Source organism: Phalacrocorax carbo, chromosome Z, assembly GCF_963921805.1.
Source record: "Phalacrocorax carbo chromosome Z, bPhaCar2.1, whole genome shotgun sequence".
Taxonomy (NCBI): Eukaryota; Metazoa; Chordata; class Aves; order Suliformes; family Phalacrocoracidae; genus Phalacrocorax; species Phalacrocorax carbo.
Genome location: NC_087548.1, coordinates 2,370,746 through 2,389,976, shown reverse-complemented (window position 1 = coordinate 2,389,976; position 19,231 = coordinate 2,370,746). Strand labels below are relative to the sequence as shown.

The window sequence follows — 19,231 nt, the reverse complement described above, 5'->3', positions numbered from 1 at the left end:
CTACAGTCGTCCAGACCTAGTGGTTGATGTTCAGCAGATTAGGACATGGAGATTGGCTTGGATCATAGAAAAATCACAGAATGCCCTGAGTTGGAAGGGACCCACAAGGGCCATCGAGCCCAGCTCCCATCCCTGCACAGGACACCCCAAATTCACACCGTGTCTCTGAGGGCCTTGTCCAAGCGCTTCTGGAATATCGCCAGGCTGGTGCCGTGATGCCTCCCTGGGCAGCCTGTGCCAGGGCTCCACCACCCTCTGGGGGAAGGACCTTTCCCTAATGCCCAGCCTAACCCTCCCCTGGCACATCTCCCTGCCGTTCCCTCGGGGCCTGGCGTTGGTCACCAGAGAGCAGAGACCAGCCCTGCCCCTCCTCCTGCCCTTGGGAGGGAGCTGCAGAGGCCATGAGGCTGCCCTCGGCCTCCTCTGCTCCAGCTGAACAACCCAAGGGACTCCAGCCGCTCCTCGTACCGTTTCCCCTCTAAACCCTTCCCCAGCCCCGTGGCCTCCTCGGGACTCTCTCCAGTACCTTTATACCCTCAATGTCCTGCGGTGCCCAACGCTGCCCGCAGCGCTCGGGGTGAGGCCGCCCCAGCGCGGGGCAGAGCGGGACAATCCCCCCCCTCGCCCGGCTGCGATGCAGGGCTCGGTGCCCCCCAGGGCACGGCTGGCCCCCTGGGCTGCCAGGGCACGCTGGGGGCTCGTGTTCAACTTGCCGTCGAGCAGAACCCCCAGATACAACCTGAACCGGCAGCAGAATGTACGCTTTATGTACATATTTTAGAATAAAATGGGGAAAAATAGGGGCAAATAATGTCCATATGTGAGGACATACGGATTCTGGCTGGTTTTTTTCCCCAGGCCTGGCTCTGGTGTTTGATCAGGAGTATTTTGTCGGCGTGGCACTATGTTAACTGGCAGTTCTTGCCTCTCTCCTCACGCTTTGCTGCTTCTTTCCGCTCACGCGTGCGGTGTCCCGTGCCTACACTGCCTTGAATCGGTCCTGTGTTTGTGTGTAATAACGGGAACAACAGAGCCGTAACACCCTTGGGAATTGCTGTAACACAAATACCGCTGCTGCGAGATGGTTACTTATACACAACGATAGCCGGTGATTTAGGGTTGCCTGCTAATGTTCAATAAAACGCCAGTTGGGGCTGCATTTCTCAAGTTGGTATTTGCCTCTGCCTGCATTTCTCCCATTTTAATGGCCGTAGTGAGTACGCTGCGCTCAGTTAATTCATTTATTGCGCTGTATTTCAGGGTTGGACTTCGACATGCTTTTACCAAATTTGTCTCATAAAAAGATACGTCACGTGATTCAAATGCTTCACTGGCCTACGGATACATTAGTAAATCTGTCAAACCCAAATTATTAGCTGGTTTTAATGGCTTTCCTGAGGAAGTCACTGATTTCTTGGGGGTAGGGGCAATAGTAATTTTGCTCGTTTTAGTGATGGGGAAAAGAGGGTGGAGGCTGAATCCTAATGTGTGGAAAAGCACATTTCAATAGATCTCCCCTAATAAAGAAATACTATGGGCTTATGTGGAATTGATTATTTTAAAAAAATATTGTAACCTGTAATGGTAAAACAATTATAAACTGATTCTTATGTGTTCAACTGCGTAGCATGTGATGTTTCCACTAGTATGGATCAGACACTGTTGCTATTTGTCTTTAAAGACATAGTTTAAAAAAATTAAAATAATTTATTTTTAAATAAATTTTAGCCTATTTCTGTATTTTGGGCACAATTCTAGTAACTAAGGGTGGGGGATATTGTCCGGTTGTCCTTAACTCTTAGCCTTGTAACCCTTACGATTAGCAGAAAACACAGGCTTTACACTGTAAGGGAAAGAATACAGTTGAAATGAAAGATCTCAAAAATATGAAAGTAAGTTCAAAAGTGTTAGCCAACTGAGAAAAATAATTTAACATCCCATTTAATGTCTCATTTAAGTCTCATATTATTTCTGACAATGTGGTTTGCTGCATGACTTTGAGTTTTCGGATGGGCACCACAGTATCACATGTAATCTGTCAGAATTGCTTTTTCAATTAATTTGTTCTCTCTCTATACCTCTCTCTAGTTTTTGCTGTCAGGTAAAATATCTTGTGGCTTATACCCTCGTGTGAAGAGGATGTAAGAAGGGAGGAGTTAGGTGTTTGAGGTGAAGAGCTGTCACGTGGGTGCCTGGCTGAAGTGGGATGATTCCCGGTGCATTGCCAGTCCCTGTAGGACCGTGGTCGACCACGGGCTAAAGGGAGTTCCCGCCTTTCAGGGATAAATATAGTCACATCTGCGGTGCTTGGATCGCATAGTGACAAACCCACTGGGAAGCGGGTATGACAAATAAGTTGTTGGATATGCTTTGAACCTTCTTAGTGCCTGGAATGAGACGAGACAGAACTAAAACGTGTTTTTGTGCAGCATGGCAGACAATGGTCTTGAGAAACGATAAACTTCTAGGGTTTTCTTTTTCCTCCTTGTCTTTTGAACTATGTCGCAGCACTTGAGAGAACGAATGCCTCCTTTGGCGTAGTTAAACCTATCATGGATTGAGCTTCTTCACATCCCATGGGTTTGCATACAATGTCTAAACATCCTGTTGGTCTCATCTTTATTAATGATGCAAGATATTCCCAGCCCATGCTTGTGGAGCCAAAGGCTTGATATTCACACTCTTGGTAAGTTTGCCCAAAGAAAGTTTGGCCTCTTTCTCTGCCTTCAGGCATTTAAGAGCGAGCCAGGTACACCTTGCACACTTCGACATCGCACCCTGCGTGTGAGAGATCCCCTCCGCTCGCACTTGATGCGTTAAAAAGATTTCCCCTTGTGCTTGTGTCTGAAGCTTTTGAAATCTCCGATGAATCTTTCACCTTGCGAGAGTTTGCGCCGCGGTCCGTCCCAGCCCTTGAGAAAGTCTGGTCTTCAGCACCAGTGAGATGAATGTCTGCTGAAGATGAGTGGTATGTGACAATTGAGAGTTTTGAACTGATCTTTTCGTTAAATAGGTATCATGAGCCCCTGCCATGAAGTGCCTTAAACTTAGAGGGCTGAGGACTTGAACTTGATTTGATCTTCTATGGATGGGTAGTGGAGGGGTGGGAGAAGAGAAGAAGCCTTTTGCTGTGAGTTGCATTAGTAATAAGTTATATACGTTTTGGCTCTTCAAAACACTGTAGAAGGATAATCCATGGACTGGATTAGGGGAGGGGAAGGGAACATGCATAAACATTGTCTCTGCACTCTGAACGGGATCTGTTGTTCGTGGTAGCGGAGTCCTACCTCTCCTTTCTATGAGCAGATTGACCTTCGATATGTCAGAACTGGTCTGTCACACCAGAAACATCTACTGCTGCCATTGGAGAATAAACCACAGTTCACGTCACATTAGACATTCTGGATTTCAGAAAGATGAGGCTCAAAGGAGACGTCCAGATTCAGAAGCTGCAATGGATGGGGTTTGAATGATAGAGAGGTTTGTGGTGGTCTTGTAGACCACGCTATACCCTTACTGTGTCTGCTGGGGTAACTAGTGCCGTCGTGCCGTGTGAGCTTCACTTGGGCGGTGCCTTGCCTGTGCATTCAGCGCCGATTCCTCAGGGTTTCAGCTCTGGCTGCTGTCGTCCTGTGGTACCACTCACCTCGGTGCTGTCGGTGGTAGCCCAGGTGCAATCCCTGCTCGTTGGAGGCCGGGGTGATTGCGTTGCTGCTTGTCTCTTCCTCCAGAGCTGGGGATGCCTCTTCTAAGTCTAAAGATGCCGTTTATTGGAAGGTGCGGCTGGAGTTACACCAAATTACTCTGAAGGTCTTTTCAAGGTGGTTCTGAAGTACTTGAAATGAGGCAAGTCACAAAAATATCATGTTACATTTGTAGGCTGTTAGATCAAGAAATTGCTGGTCCACTCAGGGCATCTTTATACTACTTCTGCGGTGCCTTATGAAAGCAAAGTCACTGCTTCAAGTGTAGGGCTTTAAATATAATGGACTGAAGGAGTGAAGGTACCAGCGAACTCCCGGCGCATGGCGCACAAATGAGAGACCTGGCGATTTTTATTGTTTTAAATAGATTTTTGAAATATGGCACTTTTTGAGGTTCTTCAGCAATGAAAAAAAGGCCTCTTCTTGCTTATTTGGTGTTTGAGGAGCAGATTTGATGATTTCATCGGTGATGGCAGGAAGCCTGTTCTACTTGCTGGCTGTAAGCCACCGGCGCTGGCAAGAGCAGCTGACAGGAAGATGAAAAGATTCACACCCTCCGATTCATGTATTAGCAGGGGCAAAGCAGTAGGTGGGCTTATCGGTGGATGATAAAAATTTAGGGTAGTATTTCTTTTCCCCACACAGGTGTATTTTGCTACTGTGAATGACAGAGGGTTACACTCCCAGAGATCTGGTCTATCACGGAGGCTTGTTAATAAATATTAGCAGTTTTGTTGCGTTGAATATCCGCTATGCTTTTGCTCCTTGTCTTTGAGAGGTCAAGAAATAGTCTTAAGTGGAAAGCTGTGGCTGGATCTTGTAGAAATTTTTGGGGAGAGGAGCTAGATCCAACCCAGTGACTGAACAGCCATGGAGAGCTGTAGGCAGGGATCTCTGGAGATTCATATTTTGCCTGTGGCTATAAGAAGGTCGTAGTTTCAAGCCGTGATCTTGAAGAATGACAAATTTTCTTCTCCTAAACTCTGAAATCCTGAAATATCTGCATAAGGAAAAGCAATCTTGAGGGCTGTTCTTGAATGATTCAGTTAAAATGGAAATTTTTGTTGTTCTGGATGGATGATGGATCCTGCGTGTGTGGGACGTTCAGGCGACACAGCTTTGTGCTAGTGCTTTGAATCAGAAAGATCTGCGACGACTAAGTAGAACTGACCATGAAGGCATTGAATCCTTGATGAAAATCCCCCCCTCCCCAGCATAAATATGTGGATGGAAAAAAATAGATTGTTTCCATGCGTTATGCGGAGCGAAGCCAGCAAGCGGGACGCATAAAAGGTGACAAGTAAATTAGATTTTAAAATTCTTGCCGTTTTGATAATCTGAGCTGACATCAGTAACGTAGGTTAGGGAAAAGTCTTTTTCAGAAAAATAAGTTCATTTATTTCCTGTGATAGGTAAGAGGCATCGAAGGGCAGATCCTGGCTCCATCTTCCTTCAGCTAACCTTTCTTGGTGGAATTAGATTGCTGCCAGGAATTGATGCTATAATATTTGTAATGGACTCTACACACTGGGAGAGAATTGCTGTGCTGGAGGGAGACCTCGATGTGCCCCGTATTAGAAAAGGGGAAATTTCCTTCCTACATGGGATGTTCTGTCTGTTCGTGAGTTACGGTTTCTGTCTCATCTACGGCGAGTTCAACGGCACTCGTGTGAACGCATCCACGTGAGGGTAGGGCTGATGGAGGAACAGATGGCTTCTGACCTTCTTCTCCATGCGGTTTAAGAGGGTTGTGGTGGCTTTCCTGGTGTCATATGAGGAATCTGACCTAAAAGTCAATGATGAGGATTAAAACCTCCTCAAAACGTGAGGTTGCGTGGGGAGCTGGGGCACTTCCATGGCTAAATATCATCAGGGTTGCAACACAGCTGAAGTGTTCGAGCCTAAACTCTCCCCTAAATTCTCTCCTATGTATCTCTTCATAGATATGTGCCATTGCTTTTACAGTCAACTGTAAAATCTGTGCCTTGTATTCTTGATTTTGTTATAAGTTGACTGTCTGTACAGAGATCCCCTCCAGAGCTGTGCTACTCTTTGAGGTCAACTGAATTATCCTCCTCCCAAAAGGGCTGCAGGGGAAGAGGAGTGCAGGGACTGCCCCTTTCAGCCTTCCCAGGGAATCTCGGGGGGGGCTGTCTAAAGACCGGAGAACTTCACAGCAAGAATGTCAAGATGCATTTTCCAGTGTGATAATTGAATGCTAAATACAAGTTGCGGAAATAATTGTCTCGCCCTTAAATGTCGAGGCTAAAAAAGCTATCGCAGTTTGGCTCTCTTGAAATGAGGCCAAATGCTTTGTTTGGCTTGGAGTTTGGGATGAATCTGGCTGAAAACATCTAAGCTGCTTTCATTCCCCTGGCACAAAGCAGGATGAGTCACTCCTCTACCCAAAAGCGATGAGAAGCATGCGAAGAGGACAGCGGAAAAGCATGTTAAGTAGATATTTTTCTGACACTTGTTCAATGACTATTAAATATAATAGTGTCTGTTTAAACTCCTCCTTTATTGTTTTATTTTTAGGGTATCTGATGATGGTGGTCCCCAAGTTTTCTTTGCAGGAAATATATTTTCGACCCCTCTTCAGTAGAACCCCAGGCTTGAATTGTACTTTAAGCTCTTTCCCTTACAAGGATTTTACTCCTTTCTGCTGAAAAACTGAGAACTTGGCATGAGCCTAACTTTCATCTGCCCCCTTGGCTGTCCCTGAACTGTATTTCAGTTTGTTTCAGTCTGTTGGTGCCCTGAAAGAAACTCCTGCTCAGTTTCATAGAAAGGCAGAAAACGCTGATATATTTACAGAAGAGCTTGGGAAAGCCTCTTTCAAACCGCCGCTTACCTTGGATTCCTCCTGTGCCCTGGAGCAAGAAAGTTGCCCACTGTAGCATTTCCAAAAGTGCCTAAAAAGCCCAAGGAACTCTTCTCAGTTAGAAGCTGCCACATTTTATAAGCTCAAGGAGTCCCCTTTTCTATGGCTTTCCTGCCTTTCAGTATTTTAACCTGTATCTTAGAGGAGGAACGGAGTCTCTATGAGATTGAAATGATATTATATCTTAAATAATACAAATTGAAGACTGTGATGCACTCAGGTTTTCTTTTTACATATATATATGCACACACATATATAAACTAATGGAAATAATTGTGCACATAACTCTGTAACTAGCTGTACTTCGGTTAATCTGGAGCTATCTGGCCCTGCCTGCCGCTGCGCTGCGTAAGTAATTACTTGGATCTCAATACACGATTTTAATGCCAAGCCCATGTCGATCCTTGTCTCCTGCAGACAGGGCCATAGACCAGAGCCATCCTTGTTGAAGTCTGACTACTTAAATCAAACTTCCAGACTTGAAACTGTGTCTATGCTGCCTTTGGTTGCAGCCGCTGGACGCTTGAGCGGCACAGGCTGCTGCATGTTGGTATCTCCACGGGGCCGCGATGGTGGGTTACAACTGGGTTGCTGCAGAAATAGCACCCGAGACCCGGGGGGGAAAAAAGATAGCACATGAGTCGTATACATTTATTTCTAAGGATGCTGTGTTGCTCCCTTTCTCTGATATTATTCTTCAATATCTTCTTGTTTTGATGGAACAGTTTAGGATACAGTTGATGTATGGGTAATGACAATACAGCCAACATCATAACTCATGTTCTTTCAAAGAGCCATGTTAACTTCTAGTTAAGTTTGCGTGCGTGCATCTCCACAGTCAGGAGGAATCAAGGCAATCGTGTGCTCGCATCATGAATCGCAAGCATCAGACCTGCGTATTCCCTGTTTCACGCTGTATTTGTACGTGCTGTGATCTACCAGCGGGGACCGGGCTGTGCATGGCAGTCGGAGTTGGGGTACTTTACATTCAAGGGTGAAGTTTTACAGGATTTAATTATGTTCTGCGTAGTCAGAATATCGAGCGTGGTTTGTATTTAAAGAAAAAGATAAAAGATCCTGCCTTATTTGTAGTGGTTGTGAGCTCTTAGTTGATTAATCCCATCTGAGTATTAATACAATTATTTTGTAGTCACCTAATTTAGGTAACCCCCATGGGTTCCCCAGCCGGGTGAAGACAAGAGGGATTCCGCCACCTGCCTAGAGGAAAGCCCCATGCTCACATCAAGTATATAAGCTAATAGCCTTGGGAGGTGGGTGGTCTAATTTAGGCATATAGGACAAATACACATTAACGGTGTTTATATATTTTTAGCTTAGATATGTGAATTTGAAGAAAATTGAGTGCTAATGAGAAAAGCCCATCCGTGGTATCCTGGTACCATGCTAATGGCTGAAGCCAAGCGAGCAGCTGGAAACTGGGCTTGTAGAGCGAATTAGCACCTCCTTGCTAAGATTTTGTGTTTCCTCTAAAATGCTTTGTGCGTGGTCCTGGCTGCTGGTTGATAAGTACTATTTGAAATATTCAGCTCCTAGCAGGATGGAGGCTTTCCAGTGTCAGACCCAAGCTTGAGAAGCGGTTGAACTTTTCTCCTGTTGAAAACAGGTAATAGTAAAGAGGCCTGTGATGACCTGATGCGTTGTCTTCTGGCCTCATCTCTTCTCGAAACACCTGCAGCTTCTCGGGTGGTAGGGCACCTTCCTCTCCTCTTCGCACCGAGGTGCCCTTTGCGGCAAATTGGTTGAACTTCCATCTATATAAACTTTAACTGCCCCAATTTCATACCTAAAAAATGCAATGGCATAAAATATCTTATTAATATTTGTTTTATTGTAATATTAAAATCTTTCCCCTTGAATCCTTCTCGTTAGGCTGACAGCCGGTCCGAGGAGCGGCTGTCTGGTACCATAGTGCGGGAATTCCCTGGCAGGCGATACTTTATAGAAGTATTGCTAAACGCAATTGGTGATTAGTTTCTTCTAAATCAGAAATCTGAGTGTCTACCTTTTCACCAGTTTTATCTCCTCTGAGATGTCCGGGTTCCAGTCCCGTACGATGGGCTTTGCAACAAGAAGGGGAACAGTTTATTTAGCTCCCGTTTCTATGGATGAAGCCGAACGCCTGCGCTTGGATTATTTGGTGAAGTCGGTAGGTCTTGCTCTGATGCTTCTGCTGCACATTACGCGCTGCAAATCGTTTCAGGATTGCACGTGGGAGCCAGCAAACAAATAAAAAAGAATATAGAGTAAGTAAAGTACAGCACCTTTTTGGAAACCAGCCGGTGGAAGAGAGAATTAGCAGTTTCTAAAATATTTACATTTCTGGATTTGCTCACCCATGCTCATTCTCTTTCCTCTTTTCTGAAGCAAGCAGAAGGAAATCACTCTTTTTCATTACCTTGGTTTCTTGCCCTTCAGCTATTATGTGAATTGAAAGTGGAAAAAAAGGTCTTGTCTTTATGTTAAGTAACCTTGCAGGCTTTAATTTGAAACAAACAAAGCATTTAAAGTGGTTCTTCTCTGGGGGATTGTACTGAGTGCTCCTAAATTGCTGAATATTTAATAGCTAAACATGTTCCAGACCCTGAGGTCTGTCCCCCAAATGATAAGCCTTTTTATTAAGTGAACTTTAATTGCTTAATAATTGGGTCTTCTGTAAGGAAAGATGGGGGATCCTGATAGGCTGCCGAGCAGGCTGCATGGTAAATCGGCGGCGGGTACCGCTTTCAATTAACTTTCCCAAGTAGGTGTGGGTATAACGGCAGGGAGGCGCATCTGCGACCCTTCGGCTGCGGAGCGAAGCATCGCCGAGGATCTGCAGCGTTTAATTCCAGAGTCTGTCTCGGAAAGTGACTTTCTCAGAATATATTTGCCGGTCCGCTCCCTTGAGCCAGCTCCTGACAACCCAAACATCTGTGTAGCTTCAAAACTGTCTTTAAAATAAATCAGCGTAAGCCGGGAGAGCTGTAAAGACCCAAGGATAGTTTTAAGATCTCAATATATTATGGTCCTGCAGAGAGATGAAGGCGTTTGGAACATAACTGTGGAAAAATGCTGGTGCCTTCTCACTGAGACACAGCAAAAGGCTTTTTGCAACATCCTGATCTGTTACACAGAGAATTTATTACGGTTTTTTAAGCTTTAAAAGCGAAAGAGTTGGGGTACCTGCAGAAAGGGAGGCGGTGCAGAGACAGGGCAAAGCGTGAGCTGTCTGTGCTCAGGGGCATGGGAAAAAGTAAATCCCTATATGGCAATTGTTTAAGTCCTCGTTTTTGCAGTAAATTGTTAGATTTAGCTGTGTTTCCTCCTGGAAAAGTCTGCAGTTTTCAACAGCTTTCCATCACTGTTCACACTGCGTTTCTCTTCAATTTTTTTTTTTTTTCTTTTAAATTAAAGTGTTGAATGCTTCTATTTTTCTAGCTTGCACCAGCTTTGCTGGGGGTGAAAAGCTGTTACTTGCGCGTCTGTGCCAATAGCTCGGCTGGAAAGTAGCATCTTTGCTGTAACGGGACGTGTGCGAGGGTGCAGCGGGTGGCAGGGCTTGTGCGGATGGGGCTGGGAACCGACTGCCTTCTCTTCATTCATCTTATTCATAAGGATAACCTGTAAACGTGGCAATTAGGGAATACTGCTGCCCACGTGACAGTCGATTCATGTAGGCTCTTTTTTGCGTGGGGAAACACCGTTAGGAAGCCTTCACCAAGCCTGGCTAAAGGATTTCCCTCCTTCAGCTTGTTGGGGATGCTTCGGCCGGGTTGCACGATCCCCTCCGTGCAGATGCTCTGGGAGATGGGAGCAATAGGTTTGAGGAGGAGAACAGAGGTGAGAGATGGGTGGCCAGTATCACACCAGAAAAATGGTGTTTGAACCAGGAGATCATCTCGGGGCTCCCAGTCAAATATCTTTTTCGGTACATGATCATGGCCTCAAGCTGCGTCAGGGGAGGTTTAGGTTGGAGATGAGGGGCAATGTCTTCCCTGCCAGAGCGGTCAGGCCCTGGCACAGGCTGCCCAGAGAGGTGGGGGAGTCACCGTCCCTGGGGGGGTTCAAACACCATGCCCTTGGGGCCATGGTTTAGGAGGCCTGGGCGTGTTGGTTTGGGGGTTGGCCGTGATGACCCTAGAGGTCTTTTCCAACCTTAATGATTCTATGATTCCCCAGTACATTGCTTTTGCTGAACGTTTTAACGTCTGGAAAGTTGGAGTCTTTATTCTTTGCGTCCTCAGCTGCTTGATAGCCTCTACTGACAGCTCCTTCTGAAAGCTTTCACCGTATACTGGCTGATAGAATCTAAAATATACTTGTCTCCTATATACTTTTGAGTTTCTTTTTAGTGTCGTCTTCTAAGTTTTTTCACTGTGTCAGGCACTTGGTCCATGTTTGCACCCACTTCTGATGGATCATATTTACTGGTTTGGCTTCATATAGTTCCTGCAGGCAGGCGAGTGTGCCTGGCCGGGCCGGCGGCTGCTAGGGTCGGTTCTAAGGACTGGCCAGGACTAGAGCCAGAGCGGGTCCCAAAATACATCCACACCATCTCTAGCACATCCCTGATGCAAGAAGTTGCTTCGGCCTATCTTCTTGATTTGTCCTTCTCATACTTGGCTGGAAAGAGGGCTGATTTTCTTGTTCCTTCTTTTTTCCTTTTTTTTGCAAGTTTATCAATGCTATTTGTAAAGCAAGACGCCTCCAGGTAACAGATCTTGACAGCATCTCTCACTCGCACTTACCCTGTTCTGTTCGTGCTGGGTTTTTCTTCTGTAGCCCATGAAGGATGTCGTCTTCGTGTTTGTGTGCCGAGTGAGGCTGTGGGGCATCTGGGGCTTAGAGTCACAGAACCACAGAATGCCCTGAGCTGGAAGGGACCCACAAGGACCATCGAGCCCAGCTCCTGTCCCTGCACAGGACACCCCAAATTCACACCGTGTCTCTGAGGGGCTTGTCCAGGTGCTTCTGGAATATCGCCAGGCTGGTGCCGTGATGCCTCCCTGGGGAGCCTGTTCCGGGGCTCCACCACCCTCTGGGGGAAGAACCGTCTCCTAATGCCCAGCCTCACCCTCCCCTGGCACATCTCCCTGCTCTTCCCTCGGGCCCTGGCGTTGGCTTGTGCGATTAAAGCTCCCAGCTCTGCTCTCCTCCCCTTGTGAGTCAAAAACGTTTCATGGAAAAACATGAATTCCGTTCCTCATTGGAAGTATTTGCTTGTGTGACCCAAGTAATTTATTTAGCAGAGGCTTTTTGAATGGTTTCCCTTTTATTTGCGGGGAAGGGCATAGGGAAGGAGAAATACAGCAAGATGCAACTGTAACGTTTCCCTGTTTTCCTTTGAATGCCACCCTGTTCTGAACAGTTTGTACTGCAGGATAGTGGATCTGTACTTTGTTAAAGTTGCTCCTGAGTGGGTTTGTAAGTACCAGGTGCAATTTGTTAGTCTTTATGTTGATAACACATCTTTTCTTTGCTGCTAATGAGTGTAATTTACAAAGGAAAGTGTTAGTCACCCCGCCATTATAGCAATTGCCAAGTAGTTTTCAGAACATCACATAAATTTTGTATTTATTTTTGTAGCCTCGTTTGTTAACAAAATCCAAATCGGCATGGAAACAGTGTGCAACTTCTATTTTCAGCAGCTCTATAATTGGTTTGGTTTTTTTTGTTTATGTTTGCAGGACCACTGAGGTTTCTTTCCCAGACAGAATCTGTCATGGCTTTCGCAGGAGACACCATCCTGCTGAAGTGTGAAGTTGTCGGGGAGCCCATGCCCGTGGTGCACTGGCAGCGAAACCAGGAGGACTTGTTCCCGAGCCCGGCCGACACGCGGGTGGCCGTCCTGCCCTCCGGAGCTTTACAGATCAGCAGGGTTCAGCACGGCGACAGCGGGATCTACAGGTGCCTGGCGAAAAACCCGGCCAGTTCTCGAACTGGAAATGATGCAGAAGTCAGAGTTTTGGCAGGTAAGAACCGGACTTCTTCTACACCGCTCTTCTCTTGTCTGGTTGTGATTTTGGCTCTACGGAAGAGCACTCGCTCCTCCCGGGGCTGTTAGGCTGATTTATCCCTCTCTCTTTCCAGTTCCTTCTACAAGCTTCCAAGCTCTTTTTCACATGGAAGGGCCTGGAGACTTTTGGAAGAAGCTGGATGCAAAGGCGAGGAGATGACGCCTTAAAAAAGTATTCTTTGGTATCGAGGTACCAAATCCAGACATGTATGAAGCTTGTCTCTTTTATATGGTAGATGGAGAGAGGTACTTCCCATCTCACAGCGTTGGGGAAAGCACTGGAATTTTTTCCCAGAGCACTCTCTGGAAGAGATCCTCTCACTCTGTTGACTGGAAGGGCAATCTGTCGGGACTAGCCGCTGAATTTACCTGCTCAGAGTTAGGTTGCTTGGTTACTTCAGGCCTGATGTGACCTGCCAAGTTGCCCAGACCCCAGTTTGGGATCTGACCTGTCACAACTGTGACAGGTAATGTTGCTAAATTCATGGCCAAGTGAGCATCTTGCTCTCTCTCTTAATAAACTCATCAGGTGAATAGTTGGTTACCACTGCAGTTTACTATCGAGATCTGAGCACCAAAAGAGCTGTTTGAAAAAGGTATTCCGACATCATCTCCTTCCTTTCTACTTCTGTATGAAACCACTAATTAAATGGGACAGGGATGATGTATTTTTAGATCTTTGTTTTATATAGGCATTTTATAGACAAATATTGTTGGTTTGCATGATTTTTCACTAGGCGAGAGGTAACTGAGCAGGATTCTTAGACTCCCGAGATGGGCCAAATGCTATAGAAATTGAAAAGGCCAGGATCAGTCCTAGGGAAGTGTCTGTATACAAACAGTGTGAAACTTGGAGTTAATCCTCGCTTCTAGGAGTGGTTTATAAGAGCTCTGGGATTTGCTGCAGTGGAATTTGGGGGTGACAGTTGCTTCTATGTTTGTGGTTTGACACCAAAAGAAACAAACCAACACCCCCTCACCTAAACCTAGGATTAAAACCCAAAGCCTACATCCTCACTTTCTGCTACAGTAGTGGTTCTTGATCCTTTTTGGAGCTGCAAAGCAAAATAGCAGCCAGAACAGCTGGCACCAGGGGAAGACCCCATCACCTGGAGTTCCCTGCAGGTTTTTCCCCTACCTTTGTGTGGACCAGAGCTTGCACCTGACTCCCTCTGTAGCATGGACCTGTTCTCCATCGGTGTGCTTGTCTAACAGGCTGCTCTTGGGTCTTCCAGGCTCACCGTGAGCCTCGGAACCCCGTGCTGGTCCTTGTGCATCGAGTAGCACCGAGGCATTCCTGCCTCTGCGGTTATTAATGTTATTGGAGATCCGTGGGGAAAAAAAATAAAAATCAGATATCTTGATTAAAAGTCAAGAAAATCATAAAACTTTGTATTTTAGACAGACCTGAAGGCTTCTCTCGGCCTCCTCAGAGTATTGTTAATTTGCCTTGCGTCTGCATTTCTGATCGTTCGCGGATGGATTGATATTTCTTCCTTTTCCTAGTTCTGGTCATTAACGTCCTGGCTAAATGGCCTCTCTCAGGCTGTCTATAAGAGAGAGGGGAATTAATTTATCTCTTCCCAGCATGTTAAAATTTTATACCAGGGAAACACTGGAGCAAATAATGAGGAAAATACATAACAAGGAACTAGTGGAGTCCGTCAGACTTTGGCTCAGGGCAAGCAGCACAAGGTCTCGCTTCAGGATAATTTGAGCAGACAGCAGCTCTTATAAGAAATGAGTGGTGCTCCTGAAAGAAAAATTCAGATCTCACTGAGCCTCTTGGGAATTTTGTTCTTGTGAGCACACTTTGATGGTTCAGAGCTATCTGATACTTTGCTGCTAATTCCTCCTCTCGTGTTTTCGCTTGTTGGTAGAAATCAGTCTTCAGTTGCAGCTCTCCTCTTCCATAATTAGTGAAGGCAGAATATTCTTGTTGGCCTGTTTTCCCTGGTTAGTGGGGAGGGAAAAAAAGAGGTCTTAAATCTTACTCAAAGGAAGAGGCAACAAAACAACAACAACAAAAAAGACTAGGTAGTATATCATAAACATACAGAATGAAAATGCTGCTTCTTCCACAGGGAGTGGCTGTGATTTATTTGAACCCACAGCATCCCTGTCCGCTTTTGAAGTGGACCACAATCCCGGCAAATGATTTCTAATCTTCTCTACAGCTTCCAAACAGAATGCAAGAAAAAAGAACGAGGGAGAAATGTCTCTAGTCATTTAGTTTCTTTAGTCAAAGTGCCCATGGCTTAAATATTTGATTTGACATTACGGTGGGTCTGGAGATAACCATATTGTCTCGTGGTTAAAAAATTCATCATCCAACATGACACAGGTTAGAAAACCAATACATTTGGATGAAAAAAATGGCTGATTTCCTGGACAAAAAGGTAAAATTCACCCTACCAGTCCCAAACATGTAGTTTAACTTGCCATGTAAATGAAGGAATAGCTGAGCCTTCAGCCTCCATGGCCAAGGTGGTTTGTAGGTGCATAAATGTCTCTAGCGGGGGGGCAAACCAGGCAGTTTTTATTTTGAAAACCAAAAGACATTTTACAAGTGACCGTTTGAGAATGTGTTTCCTGTGTGTGGTTTGAATCTGCCTGGGGAAGCTCTGGAAGGGGCTGATTCTCCTCCCAGCACATCAATAATCACGTTTTACAAACAGCTCCAGCCTCGCTGAACCCTCCATCAGAAACCGGGTGCCTGTAGAAGTAGCCAGGCCACAGGAGAACAGGTTTTGAAGAACTTGTATAAAAAAAGCCCAACAAACCCATGCAAAACTCTTGTGGAGTTCTTAATGTGTCAGGTTTTATCTATTGCTCTTAATTTTAAGAGTAGCCATTGGAGCTTTTTGCAGAAAGCTCATTTTAAATGCACGCTTTTTTCTATTCACCTTTCTAATTGAAGTGCTCTTTTCTCTGGGGTCCAGAAGCTTAATCCCAGGTGAAAAGCTTCAGCAAGTACTGAAAACATGAGGAAATACATATTCAGATAACAACAGGCACTCACCTAATTAATTTAGAGGGAATAATGCTATTAAAAAAAAAAAAAGGCAGAAGATCTTATACAAACCAGGACTAAGGAATTAATTCTTAGCTGAATTCATTGCTTCTGTAAATTAATGAGTAAGTTTCTTCGGGAGGTCTGTACACTTCAGAAATACAGATGACATTTTAAAAGCAAAAGTTGAGTAGTTCGGTGCCTGAAAGCTATTAATTCTCTTTTTCTAAATAATAATAATCCTGCATTTATCGTTAGCCGTTCAAGTAATCTGCCGCCGTAGCATTGTCTGTTGTGGAGGTTCCTTCTCTCCGAGCTTGTCTGCTGAGCTGCGGTGCAAGATAACGGCAACAATATCATGTAATTCCTTCATATTTAATGCGAGTAGGGTTTGGTCGCTGCTGCGCGATGCAGCTCCTCCTTCGCGGTTGCACTTCTGAGGAGTGAAGGATAACGGCAGCAAAAAGGACAGGCTTGAAACGGATCCCACGAGAAGGAATGAGGGAAGGGGGAGGGGGAGGGTCGTGGTTAACTGCGCACGGCAGAAGTTGCCTCGCGTCAGGCTTGCTTTGATGCTGAAGCGTCTCCGCTTCTAGAAGAGCAATTACAATGTTAGACTTATTTAAATACAGCCTAACGTCGTGGCACTTGACAGAGGCTTGCAGTTCCCCCCGTCTTAGCTTGATTTTGAATAGTCGAGAAAATACAGGGAGCGCCTTGTCTGAGGACACTCCATTTGGTAACTATATAGGTAACGGAAGGGGTGGATATACCGAGCTATGTTGGTCAGCATGAGCCTGTCTAACAAGAGTTTTATAGTTAAACTTAGTCTTGAGGAAGGTCTGGTGAAGCTCGCGCGTACGATCTTTGAAGCTCGGCCATCGGTTCCTCATGCAACACGCTGAGCTTGTATCAGGTGCAGAGATAACTTCAAGGTTTCTTCTCATCTTTTATGCCCCGGGAGGATCCCTGTGCTGGTGTACGTTCCCTATCAGCCAGTAATTGTCTAAGTCGGGTCTTTACCTTACTCTTAACCTCAACAGCTAGTGCGCGACAGTGTTTATTCTTAGATGAAAACAGGTTTCTAACAGATGTGGCCCACTTAAATACTGAACTTGTGATATTTTTTTCTTTTTTAAATCGAACCAATTTCACGTTTATGTTCTCCAGGGCCCATTTCCTGCAGGGGTGCCTTGCCCTAATTCTGATTAGCACATATAAAAACCCAACAACAAAAAAAACCCAACCGCCCTCATTTACGAGCAAGGTGACGCACGCAAGCATGTGAAGCCTCTGTTTAGAGCTCGGGATGCTTTGGAAGGGATTTTTCTTCCGTGAACTTGCAAGCTGAGTTCGAGCTTCCACTTCAAGGCAGTAGCTGAGGGGAGTGAGTGTTGATAAATTAATAACAGTTCAGAAAAGAACTATAGTGTTTACTGTTCGTAGCCTGCCTTTTGGTGAGCACGTGGGAAATGTTGTACTTTATCCAGGAGGTCTTTATAGACTTGCTGTTAGTGTGCTCCGTGAGCACTTTCTTAGGGGAAAAGGCTTTTTAATCTGCAATTTTTTATGAACTGGGTGAAAAAACTAATTGACTGGAAACCTGAAGCTACATTCTTGCGAGACGAAAAAAAGTTAAACATTTAAAACCAGTAACAGCCACTGGAATGGTTTATTTTTGTACTGGATTTTCCATCAATTGCATTTAAATCGAGGGTGGATTTTTAGTCGCCTTTCAAATGAGCAACAAATGGATCAAAAGCCGTCTCCTGAGCAGCATGCCTGGCCTAGGCATCACTCGTGCTGCTAAATTGGTTTAATTTCTATGAAAGGCTTCATTTTTACCTCATTTGGAGAGAACCATTGGGATGGGATATGCCCTGGTACAGAACATGCTGTGCTACTTAGCAATACTGTAATTATTCTGATTTGTTTTTTTTAATTATTGGTAGTCTTGGGATGGATTGTGTGGGGGGGAAATATTTTATTTGGTAAATATATCCTCTGATGGTGTCATCTGTTAAAGTCCAGCTTAAAAACAAGGCAGCAGTGTGAGAATATTCACAGATGGGCATGTCCTGTTGTCTTTCCCTGTGTATTTTTACAAGGTGAAGTCCTGGTCGCGACAGATCCATGTACCAACTTCTAGTATCTGGGTTCTCCCTTCTTCCAGCTGCCCAAATGAACGGCATTGCTGAGGTCACGTTATAAGCTAGCTGTATTTTGACCTTTAACAAAAAAAAAGGTTAAACTTAAAATGCGTATTAATAATCCTGGGGAATGAGCTGTTTTGCCTCTCTCCCTTAGATAAATCTGATTAGTGCTTAAGTAATCTCTTAGATAATACATATAAATATCAGTTTCCCATCTCACAGCAGCTTGCCTAACTGGAAATCAAAAAGAGCAGGCAGGCGGGGACGTACGTACAGTCCGTGTGTCCTCTTAGCACGGAGCTGGTCTCAAGATCAATGCAATCACAGGAACAATAACTAATAGCTACTAAAGAGCTGTTTGCTCAGCGGCTCCCTGGCTGGCTGCCAGGCGAGTGGTTTCACTTATGAAATATGCAGAGAGGTTTCAGCGATTGCTCTAAATGGGATTGGTTTTAGTGCTTACATCTGAAGCGCAGGTTGAGTTCGGAACAAGGGCCTTAAGGATATTACGTAATTTATTTGGGAATGCATTTGAAAGCAGAAGTTGTTATTGGAAGGGTCCAGGTATAGGATTAACCTGATGAAATTGAGCCAGCTTGAGGGTGCCGAGACTGTCAACTAGCGGGGCGTAGGCTGCCCTGGCAATCTGGGCGTACAGAGACGGGCGAGGTGGTTCACTCTAAATTTAATGGCCGATTCTGCGCTCAAAATGCAGCCCACAAAGAATCCCAAACACAAGGGAGTTCGGTAGCGTTGGAACAGCCTTTGCGTTCCTGCTTTGGGATCGGTTTTGTCCTAAATAGTGACACTAGAGCTTTTACTACGGAATATTAAGTCATACTACTAAAAACGCCAACTAATTTTAACTAATAACAACATACTAATAAACTATTAGTGACTATTATAAATCCTAAACGTAGAGATGACGGATGGAACCTCCAGTTGCACCCAGGTTGGCCGATTTATGTGCTGGTGGGTTTTGGTTCGTTTTTTTGGGGGAGCTTTGTTTTGTCTGTTTTGTTTTATTTAATTGCATGAAACACGTTGCCGTCTTCTCTGCCGTTAACCCACTTTGCTAGCAAAATGTACACGAGTCCCTCATCACCGCTACATTTCCTAGCCTTGTCTCTTGAACCAGGGGAGAATCCCCATGGGCAGGAGTCAAGTTAGCGGGCGGAGAGAATTTAAGTGGAATGAATCAAAAGGCTGCTGGGGAATTGCAAGTATATTTTTTATACACACAACACAGTGTAACTACAAGACACTGAAAGGAGAGGCAGTCTTAATTAAATCCCCCAGCAGTCTGGTTACAAATAAATCAGGAAAATCTAAAAGTTGGAGCAAACAATCTGATAATAGTAATTACGAATGAAAAACCAGAATTTGTGAAGAATCAAAGGAATCAATGACATGGAAGATATCAGGAATTGGTAAAGGTTAGGGTACAAATGCTTTTCAAAT

The 19,231-nt window shown here is 45.0% G+C and overlaps 1 protein-coding gene across 1 annotated transcript in view; it reads left to right on the top strand.

The window, feature by feature from the left end:
* Positions 1–19,231, top strand: part of DCC (DCC netrin 1 receptor) — a 607,752-nt gene that overhangs the window by 271,278 nt on the left and 317,243 nt on the right. The window contains exon 3 of the mRNA XM_064438237.1: positions 12,276–12,560. Coding sequence (XP_064294307.1) covers positions 12,276–12,560 — 285 coding nt within the window. The remainder of the gene's footprint in view (positions 1–12,275; positions 12,561–19,231) is intronic.